Raw genomic sequence first — 17,030 nt, 5'->3', positions numbered from 1 at the left:
ATTGGTGTTTAAAACATTACAAAGCTCTTGACATATCATGTTTCATACATTTGATTCAAGTTAGTTATGAACTCCCATTTTTACCCCAAATACAGATTGTAGAATCACATCGGTTACACATCCACATTTTTACATAATGCCATACTAGTAACTGTTGTATTCTGCTACCTTTCCTATCCTCTACTATCCCCCCTCCCCTCCCCTCCCATCTTCTCTCTCTACCCCATCTACTGTAATTCATTTCTCTCCTTGTTTTTTTCCCATTCCCCTCACAACCTCTTATATGTAATTTTGTATAACAATGAGGGTCTCCTTCCATTTCCATGCAATTTCCCTTTTCTCTCCCTTTCCCTCCCACCTCATGTCTCTGTTTAATGTTCATCTTTTCCTCCTGCTCTTCCTCCCTGCTCTGTTCTTAGTTGCTCTCATTATATCAAAGAAGACATTTGGCATTTGATTTTTAGGGATTGGCTAGCTTCACTTAGCATAATCTGCTCTAGCGCCATCCATTTCCCTGCAAATTCCATGATTTTGTCATTTTTTAGTGCTGCGTAATACTCCATGGTGTATAAATGCCACATTTTTTTTATCCATTCATCTATTGAAGGGCATCTGGGTTGGTTCCACAGTCTAGCTATTGTGAATTGTGCTGCTATGAACATCGATGTGGCAGTATCCCTGTAGTACGCTCTTTTAAGGTCTTCAGGGAATAGTCCCAGAAGGGCAATAGCTGGGTCAAATGGTGGTTCCATTCCCAGCTTTCCCAGGAATCTCCATACTGCTTTCCAAATTGGCCGCACCAATTTGCAGTCCCACCAGCAATGTACAAGAGTACGCTTTTCCCCACATCCTCGCCAGCACTTGTTGTTTGACTTCAGAATAGCTGCCAATCTTACTGGAGTGAGATGGTATCTTAGGGTGGTTTTGATTTGCATTTCTCTGACTGCTAGAGATGGTGAGCATTTTTTCATGTACTTGTTGATTGATTGTATGTCCTCCTCTGAGAAGTGTCTGTTCAGGTCCTTGGCCCATTTGTTGATTGGGTTATTTGTTATCTTATTGTCTAGTTTTTTGAGTTCTTTGTATACTCTGGATATTAGGGCTCTATCTGAAGTGTGAGGAGTAAAAATTTGTTCCCATGATGTAGGCTCCCTATTTACCTCTCTTATTGTTTCTCTTGCTGAGAAAAAACCTTTTAGTTTAAGTAAGTCCCATTTGTTGATTCTTGTTATTAACTCTTGTGCTATGGGTGTCCTATTAAGGAATTTGGAGCCCGACCCCACAATATGTAGATCGGAGCCAACTTTTTCTTCTATCAGACGCAGAGTCTCTGATTTGATATCAAGCTCCTTGATCCATTTTGAGTTAACTTTTGTGCATGGCGAGAAAAGGGGATTCAGTTTCATTTTGTTGCATATGGATTTCCAGTTTTCCCAACACCATTTGTTGAAGATGCTATCCTTCCTTCATTGCATGCTTTTAGCCCCTTTATCAAATATGAGATAGTTGTAACTTTGTGGATTAGTCTCTGTGTCCTCTATTCTGTACCATTGGTCCACCCGCCTGTTTTGGTACCAGTACCATGCTGTTTTTGTTACTATCGCTCTGTAATATAGTTTGAAATCTGGTATCGCTGTACCGCCTGATTCACACTTCCTGCTTAGAGTTGTTTTTGCTATTCTGGGTCTTTTATTTTTCCATATGAATTTCATGATTGCTTTCTCTATTTCTACAAGAAATGCCGTTGGGATTTTGATTGGCATTGCATTAAACCTATAGAGAACTTTTGTTAATATCGCCATTTTGATGATGTTAGTTCTGCCTAGCCATGAACAGGGTATATTTTTCCATCTTCTAAGATCTTCTTCTATTTCTCTCTTTAGGGTTCTGTAGTTTTCATTGTATAAGTCTTTCACCTCTTTTGTTAGGTTGATTCCCAAGTATTTTATTTTTTTTTGAGGATATTGTGAATGGAGTGTATTTCCTCATTTCCGTTTCAGAAGTTTTGTCGCTGATATACAGAAATGCCTTTGATTTATGCGTGTTGATTTTATATCCTGCCACTTTGCTGAATTCATTTATTAGTTCTAGTAGTTTTTTTGTAGACCCTTTTGGGTCTGCTAGGCATAAGATCATGTCATCCACAAATAGTGATAATTTAAGTTCTTCTTTTCCTATTTTTATGCCTTTAATTTCTTTCATCTGTCTAATTGCTCTGGCCAGTGTTTCGAGAACTATATTGAATAGAAGTGGTGATAGAGGGCATCCCTGTCTTGTTCCAGATTTTAGAGGGAATGCCTTCAATTTTTCTCCATTCAGAATGATGCTAGCCTGAGGCTTAGCATAAATAGCTTTTACAATGTTGAGGTAAGTTCCCGTTATCCCTAGTTTTTCTAATGTTTTGAACATAAAGGGATGCTATACTTTGTTGAATGCTTTTTCTGCGTCTATCGAGATGATCATATGTTTCTTATCTTTAAGTCTATTGATGTGGTGAATAACATTTATTGATTTCCGTATATTGAACTATCCTTGCATCCCAGGGATGAATCCTACTTGATCATGGTGCACAATTTTTTTGATGTGTTTTTGTATCCGATTCGCCAGAATTTTATTGAGGATTTTTGCATCTAGGTTCATTAGGGATATTGGTCCGTAGTTTTCTTTCTTTGAGGTGTCTTTGTCTGGTTTCGGAATCAGGGTGATGTTGGCCTCATAGAATGAATTTGGAAGAGCTCCCTCTTTTTCTGTTTCCTGAAATAACTTGAAAAGTATTGGTATTAATTCTTCTTTAAAGGTTTTGTAAAACTCTGCTGTATACCCATCCGGTCCTGGGCTTTTCTTGGTTGGTAGTCTTTTGATTGCTTCTTCTATTTCATCCATTGATATTGGTCTGTTCAAATTGTGTGTATCCTCCTGACTCAATCTGGGCAAATCATATGACTTAAGAAATTTATCGATGTCTTCACTATCTTCTATTTTATTGGAATATAGGTTTTCAAAATAATTTCTAATTGTCTTCTGTATTTCTGTAGCATCTGTTGTGATATTGCCGTTTTCATCCCGTATGTTAGTAATTTGAGTTCTCTCTCTTCTTCTCTTCGTTAGCATGGCTTAGGGTCTGTCGATCTTATTTATTTTTTCGAAGAACCAACTTTTAGTTTTGTTAATTTTTTCAATAGTTTCTTTTGTTTCAATTTCGTTGATTTCCTCTCTGATTTTAATTATTTCTTGCCTTCTGCTACATTTGCTGTTGTTTTGCTCTTCCTTTTCTAGGGCTTTGAGATGAAGTGTGAGCTCATTTATTTGTTGGTTTTTTTCTTTTTTTGAGGAATGACCTCCAGGCGATGAATTTCCCTCTTAATACTGCTTTCATTGTGTCCCATAGATTCCGATATGTTGTGTCTGTATTTTCATTTATCTCTAAGAATTTTTTGATTTCCTCCTTTATGTCTTCTGTAACCCATTGATCATTCAGTAACATATTGTTCATTTTCCATGTGATGTAGGATTTTTCCTTCCTTCTTTTATCATTGATTTCCAGTTTCATTCCATTATGATCAGATAAAATGCATGGTATTATCTCCACCCCTTTATATTTACTGAGGGTTGCCCTATGGCATAATATGTGGTCTATTTTTGAGAAGGATCATGTGCTGCTGAGAAAAAAGTATATCCACTTGATGATGGTTGATATATTCTATATGTCAGTTAAGTCTAGGTTATTGATTGTGATATTGAGTTCTATAGTTTCTTTATTCAACTTTTGTTTGGAGGATCTGTCCAATGGTGAGATAGGTGTGTTGAAGTCACCCATAATTATTGTGTTGTGGTCTGTTTGATTCTTGAACTTGAGGAGAATTTGTTTTATGAATGTCGCAGCACCATTATTTGGTGCATAAATATTGATAATTGTTATGTCTTGTTGGTGAATGGTTCCTTTTAACAGTATATAATGTCCTTCCTTATCCCTTTGGATTAACTTAGTCTTGAAGTCGATTTTATTCGAAATGAGGATGGCCACCCCTACTTGCTTACGAGGACCGTGTGCGTGGTATATTTTTTCCCAACCTTTCACCTTCAGCCTGTGTATGTCTTTTCCAATCAGATGTGTCTCCTGGAGGCAGCATATTGTTGGATTTGTTTTTTTAATCCATGTTACCAGCCTATGTCGCTTTATTAGAGTGTTTAAGCCATTAACGTTTAGAGTTACTATTGATATATGGTTTGTACTTCCAGCCATGTTTGATTATTTATCTTTTTTTTTTTCAATTTAGTTTGTTTCTCCATGATTAGCTTTCCCCCCGCCCTCTGTCTTTACTGAGGCACTTCCCACTGATGGTTTTGGTTATTATTTTTCATTTCTTCCTCATCTAGTGTTTTGCTCAAGATGCTTTGCACTGCTGGTTTTCTGGCTGCAAATTCTTTTAACTTTTGTTTATCATGAAAGATTTTTATTTCGTTGTCGTACCTGAAGGTTAATTTTGCTGGATACAGAATTATTGGTTGGCATCCATTGTCTTTCAGTGTTTGAGATACGTTGTTCCAGGTTCTTCTCGCTTTCAGCATCTGTGATGAAAAATCCGTTGTTAACCTTATTGGTTTACCCCTGAATGTAATCTGCCTCCTTTCTCTTGTAGCTTTTAATATTTTCTCTTTTTTCTGTATATTGGATATATATATGGGAGCGGTAGTCAGGAGTTCCGCTCCGCGGGTCCCACACCACTCCTGATTCCCTTGGTCTGGCTATCGCACTCACGGGAGAGCTGGAGGGGCCCTTAAGTTTTCCCCGCTGTGTGGAGAGGGAAGGCTAGGGGATTACACACCTGTTGCCGCTGGTTTCAATGAAGTTATCTCCTCCGCCGCATTCTGGTGAGGTCAGTTCTCTGCCATGGTAGTATCCCATGCAAATGGCGACAGTTCGTTTCCCTTTGCCGGGTGACCAATGTAACGGGTGGGTCTTGACTGTCTCTCCCAAGCCCCGTTTCAATCCTGTGGCCACTGCCTATGAAGGCTCGGTTGGTATTAACCTCCGTAGTTACAGAAGGGCCAACCAGTTGTTTCAGCGGGATCATTTCGTGCTGAGTCACAGCAGTTTGTCTGCGAGAAGCAGGCGAACGGGAGCTTGAATTCAGCCGATCCGGGCTCAGAGTGTGTTCCTCATTCAGTTTTAGTTGATGATACCTTTATGGTATTCAAACTTTCATGACCACGACTTCTAATAAGATACAGATATTATATTAGTACCGTACATATATTAGTATTGTATGTACCTCAGTACAGTACTATATGGAAATGAAAATATAAGGAGCCATCCTTATTATGTACCGTACACTATTGCTATTTTCTGTTGTATTCTAGTTTTTTTAAATGGTTGAGACTCACTGAATTGATTTTATAGCCTGATAATAATCTATAATTGGAAAAACATGGAAAAGGGATGTTTTTAGATGAGTAGCTGCTGAGTTTGTTCTGCGTGTAACTTTATGATTCTTGACCCTCGTTCAGTCCCAGCATGCCTGTGAAATAAGAAATAGTGAAGCATTTATCAGTTGGTGCCTTTCAACAGACTGGGCCATGCTCCCTTGGTATAACTCATCAGAATCTGGGGTATGGACTTGGATCATAGTGCAAAACTGCCCACAGATGATCCTGACAGTCTTTGGGGTGTTTACCCACCACTCTTCTCTTTGGGGTGGATAGATTTGTAGAAGACCTGTTTTCTCCTCAGTTTTCATAACATCTAAATATACTTTGTAGCTTTGCAAGTTATTTTAAAAATAAATTAAGTAGCTTTCTAACAAAAATGAAAATACTAATCACTAAAATAAAAGTCAGTTTACTGTAAAAATAGGCTCATTTAAAAAGATTAAGGCTTTTGGGGTTTTGACTCAGCGGTAGAGCGCTCGCTGGGGACGTGCAAGGCCCTGGGTTCAATCCTCAGTACCACATAAAAAGAAATAAAAGTATTGTGTCCAGTTACAACTAAAAAATAAATATTAAAAAAAAAATAAAATATTAAGGCTTTTAATGACTATTAAATTTGGGGGGATTACTTTTCTCCTTCCACAGGAAAAGTCTCTGTTAGCTATAGTAGTAGAAAAGATGAGTCTTATTTATGGACATATTTAATTAAGATCAGGGAAAGTAAATTTAGTGTTAGCAGAATAGTTGAAATTCTTTTTTCTTGTACTGTGAGCCCTTGCATTATGTGTAGTTAAGTTATGATACTTCATACTATATTGGTGATATTAACCCCATGAAGTTACAAAATGAATAAACTGATAATAAATAGAGTAAGTTATATAGTTTATGATTATGTTTCCAAACTTTTCATCAACTGATATGCATGAAATATACAATAATGTGCATCAAAATTCTGGAAGAACCTATGACTTTCATATAAGGTATTTATGATAAATGTGTTTCTTTTATAATTAACAAAATAAAGACATTTATTTTGAAAAAATAACCATCAGAGGTGAAGTTGTTCTATTAATGTACATACTCATACATTCTTTTCATGTTTTTATTCCTACTTTAGGTTTCTTCAGAGAACTTTGTGCTTTGTGCTGGGTGCTACATATCCGTGATAAATTATCCTATAGTTGTAGGCAATATCAGAAAGCAAGAGAAAATGTGATGGGAGAAAAGGTATTTGCCAGTAGAAGAGTAAGAAAAATGAACAAACATTACTTGGGAAATTATTCTTTAATGGAAGATTTTATTCTTTGAAATAAACTTTTTTTTTTTTTTTAATTCACTCTGGTCTATTCATCTAAAGTGAAGAGACAATTATCTTTTGAATATCTCTTTAGGACTTTGAAGAGGAGTTTGATTCCTGTATGGTGGAGCATTGTCTCAGTGCACTGGAATGGGCTTATAGAATGCTACCTTTCTCTCGGTTTTTTAATATTGAAGAACTTATTCAGGATATAATTTTGAGCCTTATTGGAGAATTGCCACCAATCAGAAAGGTGATGTGATTGTAGGTGAAAATAAACTTAAATCTGAATTAGAGACTTTGAAGAATTTTTATTTTGTTTAATAAAATTAATGTTCCCTATGTCTGGCCTATTTTACTTAGCATAATATCCTCCATACTCAGAGACAAATATTATATCATCTCACTGTGTAAAACCTAAAAAATTCAAATTAATGGAAGCAGAGAGTAGTAGAACAGGTTGTCAGGGCTGGGGTTGTGGTGGAAATGGGCAAATGTTGGTTATAGGGTCCAAACTTTCATTTATATGAGGAATAAGTTTTGGATACCCAATGTGCAGCCATAGTGACTGTAGTTAATGATTCTGTATTATTTACCTGAAATTGGATAAGAGAGATTGTAAGTGTCTTTACCACCATCTCCTACACAATGATAACTATGTCTGGTTAATTAATTTGTCTGGGGTAATCAGTGCAGAGTGTATATGTATATCAAATCATCATGATTATAATCCCAGTTATTTGGGATCTTAGAGTAGTTTTGATTTGCATTTCTGTCTCAAAAGAAAAGGACTGGAGATGTAGTTTAGAGATAGACTGCTTGCCTAGCATGCACAAGGCCATGGGTCCATTCTCTAGTACTGCAAAATAAATAAATAAACAGACAAACAAATAAATAAATAAAATTAGACACTATCACATTGTGCAATTGAATGTACACAATTTTTGTTTATTAAATATTTTAAAATTTAAAAAATAGAAAAAACAAAGCTGATGCTGAACTTTCATTAGCAAGCTCATGCTTAAGAGAGGATTTGACCTGACATCAAAAAGTTAGTAATAAATATGCATTTATGTTTGAGTTGAAATGTTTGAGGAATGAAAAGGAAAAAATAAGAATGATGTTGCTCAAAGAAATTTCAAAAATTTTTTTCTTAAGGTGGCAGAAATATTTGTGAACGCATTTCCCAATCCTGAGGAAATAAGAGTTCCTTTAAGAGAAAAGTATCACTGTCTTCGACAGAGACTCAGACACTGTGTTGTAAAAGGTATTTGTTATTTCTTAGATATCTAATAGATAAATGGCTAGAGATGCTCCCTCTTGTTTGAAAGCATTCATTTTCTGTTGTTTGTGTGGGTCTGTGCATTTTTGTCTTTCCTTTCTGAGAAGATAGCCACACTTCCTCACGGCAGAACTAATTGTCTTGCTTTGGAGCCAGACAGAGCTACTTTAGATCATAGCTCTGTCAGTCATTAACTGTGTGACCTTTGATCAGCATATAGTGCTTTGTAAACTAGTGTTTATATACTGTGTAAATAGTACAGACACACACACACACACACTCTCTCTCTCTCTCTCTCTACTGAAAAGTAGTATTCTTTCATTCCATTTGTGGTTATTTTATATTATATATTCAAGATGACCTTGTGGATTTTTTTAAAATTATAGCAAAATATATATTATTGTTTTAACTTTTTTTTTTTTTTTTTTGGCAGTGTTGAGATAGATCCCAGGACCTCATACATGCTAAGTGTGTCTCTAAACTGAGCTACACTAGTGGCCATATAATTATTGTTATTATTTTTTTGAGGTGCTTTGAATTAAACCCAGCAACTTGTCCTTGCTAGGCAAGTGCTCTACCACTGAGCTCCTTTTCCAATCCTTTATTTCATGACAGGGTCTTGCTAAGTTGCTGAGGCTGGCCTTGAACTTGTGATGCTCCTGCCTCAGCCTCCCAAATAGCTGTGATTACCACACTGAGCCCAGCTGGAAGTTTTTATTTTTATTATTTTTTAAAATTTATATATGACAGCGAAATGCATTAAAATTCTTATTACACATATAGACCACAGTTTTTCATATCTCTGGTTGTATACAAAGTATATTCACACCAATTTGTGTTTTTATACATATACTTTGGATAATGATGACCATCACATTCTATCATCATTTCTAACCTTCCTCCTTCCCCTCCTGCCCCTCTGCTCTATCTAGAGTTTGTCTATTCCTCCCATGTTTCCCCTCCCTACCCTACTATGAATCAGCTTCCTTGGATCAGAGAAAACATTCAGCATTTGCATTTTGGGGATTGGCTAACTTCACTTAGCATTATCTCTTCCAATCCACCATTTGCCTGCACCATGATTTTATTTTATTTTTTATTGCTGAGTAATATTCCATTGTGTATAAATGCCACATTTTTTTTTTTTATTGATTCATCTATAGAAAGGCATCTAGGTTGGTTCTACAATTTAGCTATTGTGAATTGTGCTTCTATAAACCTTGATGTGACTATGTCCCTGTAGTATGCTGTTTTTAAGTCCTTTGGATATAGACCAAGGAGAGGGAGAGCTGAGTCAAATGGTGGTTCCATTCCCAATTTTGCAATGAATCTTCATACTGCTTTACAACAATGGATGAGTGTACCTTTTTCCCCATATCCTTGCCAACACTTATTGTTGTTTGTCTTCATAATAGCTGCCATTCTGACTGGAGTGAGATGAAATCTTAGAGTAGTTTTGATTTGCATTTCTCTAATTGCTAGTAATGATGAACATTTTTCCATGTAATTGTTGATTGATTGTATATCCTCTTCTGTGAAGTGTATGTTCAGGTCCTTGGCCCATTTGTTGATTGGGTTATTTGTTTTCTCGGTGCTTAGCTTTTTGAGTTCTTTATATACCCTAGAGATTAGTGCCCTATCTGATGTGGGAGGGGTAAAAATTTCTCCCAAGATGTAGGCTTTTTATTCACCTCACAGATTGTTTCTTTTGCTGAGAGAAAACTTTTTAGTTTGATTCCATCCCATTTATTGATTCTTTATTTTAATTCTTATGCCAAAGGAGTCTTATTAAGGAAATTGGGGCCTAATCCCACATGACGAAGATTAGGGCCTACTTTTTCTTCTATTAGATGCAAAGTTTCTAGTTTTATTCCTAGGTCCTTGATCCATTTTGAGTTGAGTTTTGTGCTTGGTGAGAGTTAGGGATTTAATTTCATTTTGTTGCATATGGATTTCCATTTTTCCCAGCACCATTTATTAAAGAAGCTATCTTTTCTCTAATGCATGTTTTTGGTGCCTTTGTCTAATATAAGATAATTGTAATTTTATGGGTTAATCTCTGTGTCCTCTATTCTGTACCATTGGTCTACCAGTCTGTTTTGGTGCCAATACCATGCTATTTTTGTTACTATTGCTCTATAGTATAGTTTAAGGTCTGGTATGGTGATGTCACTGCTTCATTCTTCCTGCTAAGGATTGCTTTAGCTATTTTGGATCTCTTATTTTTCCAGATGAATTTCATGACTACTTTTTCTATGAGGAATGCCAGTGGGATTTTGATTGGAATTGCATTAAATCTGTACACTCCGGCTGGAAATTTTTAAAGAATTCATATTACTGTCATTTTTTTAATATTTATTTTTTCTTTGTAATTTAACAGAATACCTTCATTTTGTTTGTTTATTTTTATGTGGTGCTGAGGATTGAACCCAGGGCCTCACACGTGCTAGGCGAGCACTTTATCACTGAGCCACAACTCCAGCCCCAACTGTCATTTTTTAGAACTACAATCATCAAGTCTAGTTATGTCCTGTGATCATACATTATTGTCTCATGATCATACATAATGTCCTATGATCATACATTATTACATTAACAAACTTGCTTTTGTGATTTGTATTTTTAATATATATTTTGCTATCTTCTAAAATGTCCTGTTTATATATTAATAAAAATGCTTAAAATTTTTTTCTAAAAAAATTTCTACAGGTAGCCTTGAAAAACTTTCCTTTCAATTATTTTTTACTACTTGCAGTATGAAAGGTGTCCTTAGTATTTTGGATAAAATTATACTCATTTTCTCTTATTCTCCACTCTATGGAAATAGAAAATAATATTAGTTATTTTTTTTAATAATTATTGATTTGATTTTTGAAATAGACTTTCCAGTGAATACTGAAGAAAACATAATGTGTAAGAATATGGAAATAAGCCTTAGCTGTTATTTAGGTTCCATGTCTCCAAGAGGGACCAGAATTGGGTTTCCATATATCATGTTGAAATAATTTAATGAACCACAAGCCCCTTTCTTCTTTTCTTTCTAGGTCCCCAGACTGAGGAAATGATGTCTGTTGTCATGCATTCTATCCATAAAGTGAGGGTAAAAGCTCTAAAACGTGTGCGGAGAAATATAGGTTCTTTTGAGATGAATGTATGGGAACCAATTGAAGAAGAAAAACCAGATGAGACTGTGGGTTTGGATAGGTTTTCTCTGGGGACTAGCCTGAGCAGAAGCACCCTCACAGAACTGGGAAATTCTATGATCCATAGTGAAGGAGATACAGCCGATACATTCTCTGAAGCTTTGTTGGCTGAAGAAAAAACTAGGATACCTTTCTGTCAAAGGTACAACTAAGATTTCTTAGTAACCATTCACTTCCTTTGGAAAATAATTTAAAAAAATAATTCAAAGCACTTCTGGTGCCATTTTGCATAAGGGATACCCAACTCTTAACACTGTGATTGGGTTAACCATATTATTTTTAAGGGTTTCCATGGTAGTACTTGAATATTCATTTTTTTTTCCTTCCACATTTTTTTATTGGTATATTGTACTTGTACATAATGATGGGTTTTGTGGTATGTATTCATGCATGCACACAATTTAACAGTATAAAATTTGGCCAATATCACTCCCCAACACTTACCTCAATCCTCCCCTCTACCCTCCTCTCCTACCATACCCCGACGATCCCTTTCCTCTGTGGATCTGCTTTGATTTTGCATATTTATTTTTGAAACTTATTCATCAATTGTTGGTAAATTCTTGCTTTTATTATCTAAACCCATGTCACTGTGATTTAAGCCAATTTTTCTTTTATGTTTCTAGTAACTGCAGTACAGTTTTTTTTCCCTTGTGACTTAAAGACTATATAATCAACAATAATTTTGGTTAAGTGAAATTATTACATCTACTCCAAATGTGTGCTTAAACTGTATCTAATGGCATTTTAAATGGTGTGCTTGTTTCACAAAATAGTTATCATTAAATGTTAGCACAGGCATCCCCTAAAAGCTGCTTACTGTGTATTCTCAGAAAAAGTGTGTTAGTTTCAACCTCATCAAGAGACCTTAAGTATCTGTTCTGCCCTAAGGACAGTGTTGAAAAAGAAATTTTATAGTAATTATTGTTGGCAGCTAAGGTGCTTGCCTAATGGGTTTCATGGCAGCTGGAAGTGTTTAGAAAAAGTTCCCAACTTTTCTGTGGTAAAATAAAAAAGAGCAGTCTCGCTTTTGCACATGGTATGTGTAAGGGGGCTGAAAGGAGCAGCCACAAGAAAGAACTTGTGGTTTTTATTGATTTTGTATTCTTAAATTCTGGATAAAATTTAGAGGACCATATTTTACACCCAGAAAAAGTATTCTTGTTTTTTATAGTTAAATTTCTGTCAGTATATTTTAATATCTTTAAACACAAGATTTCCCTCTGATATTAGTGTGTTGTATTTGTTGAGCCTATAGAATGTTTTTAGAGATCATTTTAGTCTCCTTCCACATTTGAAACAGTAATTGAGGCACAAAAATGTTGCATGACTTAATCAGTACAGATATTTTGTATGTCAATTCTGAGATCAGTTTTAGTAATTCAGTGATCATTAATTATGTCTTTTTCAATTTTTTTTCTGTAGAAACTCCCCAGATAACATGGAATTAACACTGATTCATAAGCCCAGTGATAGAAAGAAAATATGTAATCAGAGCAAAAACCCTAAAAGGAAAGAAGATCACGAAAAGCTATCACAAAGTACACTTCCTATAATAGGTATTTGGGAATTTGAGCGTGATGATGATGAATATATTAAATTCCTTGATCTTTTCTTGAGTTACGTTCTTGAAAGAGACCTTCTCAGTTCCAGAGATCCTGGCATTCCATTTTTAACCAGCTTTTCTGTACAACTTAGAGAACATGAGCTTAATTCTTTACTTTTTGATGTACATACAACATTAAAACGACGTCAGGGCAAAACTAAAAGCCAGAATGTGTTTAGAGCTGGCTCTTGCTTTGTAGTTGCTCCTGAGTCACCTGAATCTGGAAAAGCATCCTCTGTAAGTGATGGATATGCCATAACTTTAGAAAACCACGCACTTTCGACTTCAGAACTTGTTAGTCATGGGATGAGACCTTTTTTAGAGAACCCTTTGCATGAAATCAGTAAAGATGAAGGAAAGAGTGGATTGTTTGGTTTAAAAAAAAAGTCAATTTACAGAATTCAAGATGGTAATCGAGAGAAACCTCTGAACCAGAGACCATCAAACCATAGTTTTTGGTCTTCCAAGACCACTATAAGTAGAAGACACAGTTTCAAAGCAGTTCAGTGCAATGATATTAACCCTCAGGAAGATCTCCCTTTGACAGTAAAGAATGCATTTGGCAGTATAGGAAGACTGTTGGAGTGGATGATAAGGTGGTCTGATCGAAGACTGCTCTGTGATTCTGGTATCACTCGGTCACCCTGTGAGTACAGTCCAGTAATTCGTGTGAAGACTTCTGCAGCTGCCATTCTTACCTCATTATGGCTTTTGGAGCAACCCTATTATTTTTCTACATCTAAGGCAAAAAATGCCATTATTAAGGTAAGGAAGTCAACTGTTTATTAGAAATAAGAACTGTAATTTTTATTAAAACTGTATATTTTCCCCTTTATTAAAGAATTAGTAATTAATGGGAAATTAATAGTAATGTTGATTATATTCTTTATTTTTTTAAGACATCGATGGACCTTTATTTTATTTGTTTATTTACATGTGGTGCTTGCGAATCGAAACCAGTGCCTCACACATGCTAGGCAAGTGCTTTGCCATTGAGATACAATCCTAGCTCCTGATTATATTCTTTATCACTCAATTTTTTTCTTCCAGTAATTTTTAAAAAAAAATTTATTTTTTAGTTATAGGTGAACACAACATCTTCATTTTTTTTATTGTTATGTGGTGCTGAGGATCGAACCCAGTGCCCCATGCATGGTAGGTGAGCACTCTACCTCTGAGCCACAACCCCAGCCCCAACTACCAGTAATTCTTTTAATTCTTAAACATAATTAGTGTTTGGAGGTGTAACTCACACTTGCCTAGCATGTGTGAGGCCCTGGGTTCCATCCTCAGCACTACAATAATGATAATGGTGGTGGTGAGGGTGCAAGTGCTTTCATAGAGGCTGTAGGTTTTGAAGTGTATGTGTTTGTGAAAAATAAAAAAAAGGTGAATAACTTTAAGTGATATTACAAATGCCATAACACTTATATTATTTCTCTTTTAAGTGTCAGCCTTTGGTTCAGATGAAGGACTAGGTATTGACCCATTTATTATTATTGATGCTTCATTAAATGCAACAGGGAATCTTTTTATTTGTAGTCTCAGGCCAGAAGAGTGCGAAGAACCTCACCTGGAAAGGTAGGTGTTTTGTCAGTAGAGATGTGCTGTTCTTTGTTTTCTCTGGTCAGTAGCAAGTGCCTTCATTCTAAAATAGTTTATTCTGGTTCAAGGGTAAGGAAGTCAACTGTATAAGAGTTTCTGTAGAAACTCCCCAGATCCATGCAATCACCCAGAATTTGTATTATTTTATTTTTTGTTTATATGGGTGTTTTCTTTCCTTCTTTTTTTATTTTTGTTTTTGAGATCAGTTGTTCTCCTAAGGTACACAATTTAATTATTTGGTGCTATGATTATGTGTTATCTTTGAAACTTGCGTTTTCTAGTTAATATATGCATAAATTCCTAGGTGCCTGTATTTTCGTGCAATGTGTCTTTTTTTTTTGGTTCCTGGGATTGAACCCAGGGGTGCTTAAACACTGAGCCACATCCCCAGCCCTACTTTATATTTTATTTAGAAACAGAGTCTTGCTTGGTTGTTAAGGCTGAGGCTGGCTTTGAACTCAAAATCTTTCTGCCTCAGCCTCCCAAACTTCTGGGATTACGGGCATGTACCACCACTCCTGGCCACTGGGTCATAACTACTGAATGTCTTTATTTTTTTAAAATAGTCTGCCATTCATTCATTCATTCATTCTGCTACTGGGAAATAGAATCCAGGGGTACTTTATCACTTAGCTCTATCCCCAGTCCTTTTTTGTATTTTGTTTTGGGACAGGGTATAAGTTGCTGAGACTGGATTACAGGATTACAGGTGTTTACCACAACACCTAGCTAAATGTCTTTATAATTGCAAAGAAAGTGAAACTAGAGTATTCAATTTTTCATTGCCATTGTTTGGTGACCTGAAAATAATTAAGATACACTTTAAGAATTTCGAAGTTTATTTCTTTGGTATACTATGTAAGAAGTCATGTGTGCTTTTTCCAGGTGGAATAAAGACTTGGTCATTGCTTCAGTAACAAATATTGAGTTGTAAAACTGCAATAAATACTTGATAAATGAATAAGAGAATTGATCAGGAGAAGTTTATAGAAAGTATGAATAATTTAAATATAAAAATTAAGGGATCACTAATGAAAACAAAATGCTATAAATGGTTTGTTTCAGGAGCTAGAGAATCATAGTAAGTCTCAGATTGGATGCAGTATGGAGAGGAGGAGGAGCAAAACTGATGCTGGCTGTTTAGCTGTAGTAGCAACTCAAGGTGGAACTGAGGAAAGAGATGATCAGAATGAATTCTGTCAAAGTATCTTGAAGTAAGTTGCTCCTTGTGCTCTTCTTTTCAATAGAGGTTGACTGGTTTGTTAGTTTGGGGCTTAAAGGGAGGAATTGAACCGTTAAAAGTTAAAGAAATGAGCATTTTCTTTGAACTAGAAGAATAGAAATGAGCTTTCTGATATACTTCAACAATTAATTGCAAATTGTTTTATCCCTGTTGGTCTGGCTTTTTTAGAAAGGAGCTAATTCATCTTGACAGATCCAGTTATTAGTTTATTGACCATTCAGAGGGAGTTGAATTAATCCAATTGTCAGTTTTTTATATGAAATAATAATAATATATCTGAATACTGTGTTAGCTTCCTGTAACAAAGTACCTGGGAAAAGGTTTGCAGGGTACAGTGTCACATACCTGTAATTTAGTGGCTTGGGAGGCTAAGACAGGAGGATTGAGAGTTCAAAGCCAGCCTCAGCAATTACGAGGTTCTAAGCAACTCAGTGAGACCCTGTCTCTAATTAAATTACGAAAACAGGGCTAGGGATGTGGCTCAGTGGTTGAGTGCCCCTGAGTTCAATCACTAGTACCAAAAAAAAAAAAAAAAAAAAAAAAAGAGAGAGAGAGAGAGAGAGAGAAAAGGTTTGCCATGTGAACCTTTATTATAGCAAATATCAAGGCAAAAGCTCTTACAGCATGAAGATTCCTTTGTGAAAAAAGGCAATTTTAGATAAGTTGAAGTTATTCTAGTCTTTTAAGTAAATGAAAACTAGAATATTCAGCTATTTGTTGATCAATTTTTTGCTGAGCTATGTACCAGAAATGTAAAAATTAGAAAAAAAGACTCGATAAAGATGAAAATGAAGTTTATAGTTGTTTAAAAAAGCATGGAGTCAAGTGGAAGCATGCTCTTTGTCCCCAAGAATGAGTTGTAACTTAGTTGCTGCATTTTTTTCAGTGGAAAGCTGACTGAAGCAGAAAATCCTAAAGTAAAAGAAGTCAATGATGAGATTATTTCCATCAGTCATAATTCTGAAAAAGAATTTATAGATACCAGTGAGAATCTTTTAGAAGTAGAAACATTTACACAGGATGAAATGGATATGCATATGTCAGACTGTGAAGGTCAGTTATATAGATCATCATTTTCTTTCACTTTATTAATTTGAAATTAATAGGTGATACCTGAAATTATAGTTTTATATCTAAGTCAGTATGTTTACAATAGCCCAGAAATAAAAAGAGAATGTTCTTTATGAAATGTTGAGTGTATTTGTAACCTTAGGTTTTTATTTATTTATTTATTTATTTTTAAAGAGAGAGTGAGAGAGGGAGAGAGAGAGAGAGAGAGAATTTTTTAAATATTTTTTTAAATTTTTTAGTTATCGGCAGACACAACATCTTTGTTTGTATGTGGTGCTGAGGATCGAACCCGGGTC

General features: G+C 35.4%; 1 protein-coding gene across 8 annotated transcripts in view; it reads left to right on the top strand.

Moving 5' to 3' along the window:
* Cplane1 (ciliogenesis and planar polarity effector complex subunit 1) overlaps positions 1 to 17,030 on the top strand; it is a 153,452-nt gene that overhangs the window by 41,064 nt on the left and 95,358 nt on the right. For all 8 annotated transcript variants that reach the window (XM_071612672.1, XM_071612673.1, XM_071612674.1 and 5 more), the window contains exons 22-28: positions 6,545 to 6,654; positions 6,819 to 6,977; positions 7,883 to 7,991; positions 11,051 to 11,351; positions 12,635 to 13,580; positions 15,486 to 15,634; positions 16,550 to 16,716. In XM_071612672.1, coding sequence (XP_071468773.1) covers positions 6,545 to 6,654; positions 6,819 to 6,977; positions 7,883 to 7,991; positions 11,051 to 11,351; positions 12,635 to 13,580; positions 15,486 to 15,634; positions 16,550 to 16,716 — 1,941 coding nt within the window. The remainder of the gene's footprint in view (positions 1 to 6,544; positions 6,655 to 6,818; positions 6,978 to 7,882; positions 7,992 to 11,050; positions 11,352 to 12,634; positions 13,581 to 15,485; positions 15,635 to 16,549; positions 16,717 to 17,030) is intronic.

The sequence above is a fragment of the Marmota flaviventris genome, chromosome 5 (genome assembly GCF_047511675.1).
Source record: "Marmota flaviventris isolate mMarFla1 chromosome 5, mMarFla1.hap1, whole genome shotgun sequence".
Classification (NCBI taxonomy): Eukaryota; Metazoa; Chordata; class Mammalia; order Rodentia; family Sciuridae; genus Marmota; species Marmota flaviventris.
The sequence above is the reverse complement of the archived record's forward strand: the minus strand, read 5'-3'. Positions and strand labels throughout refer to the sequence as shown.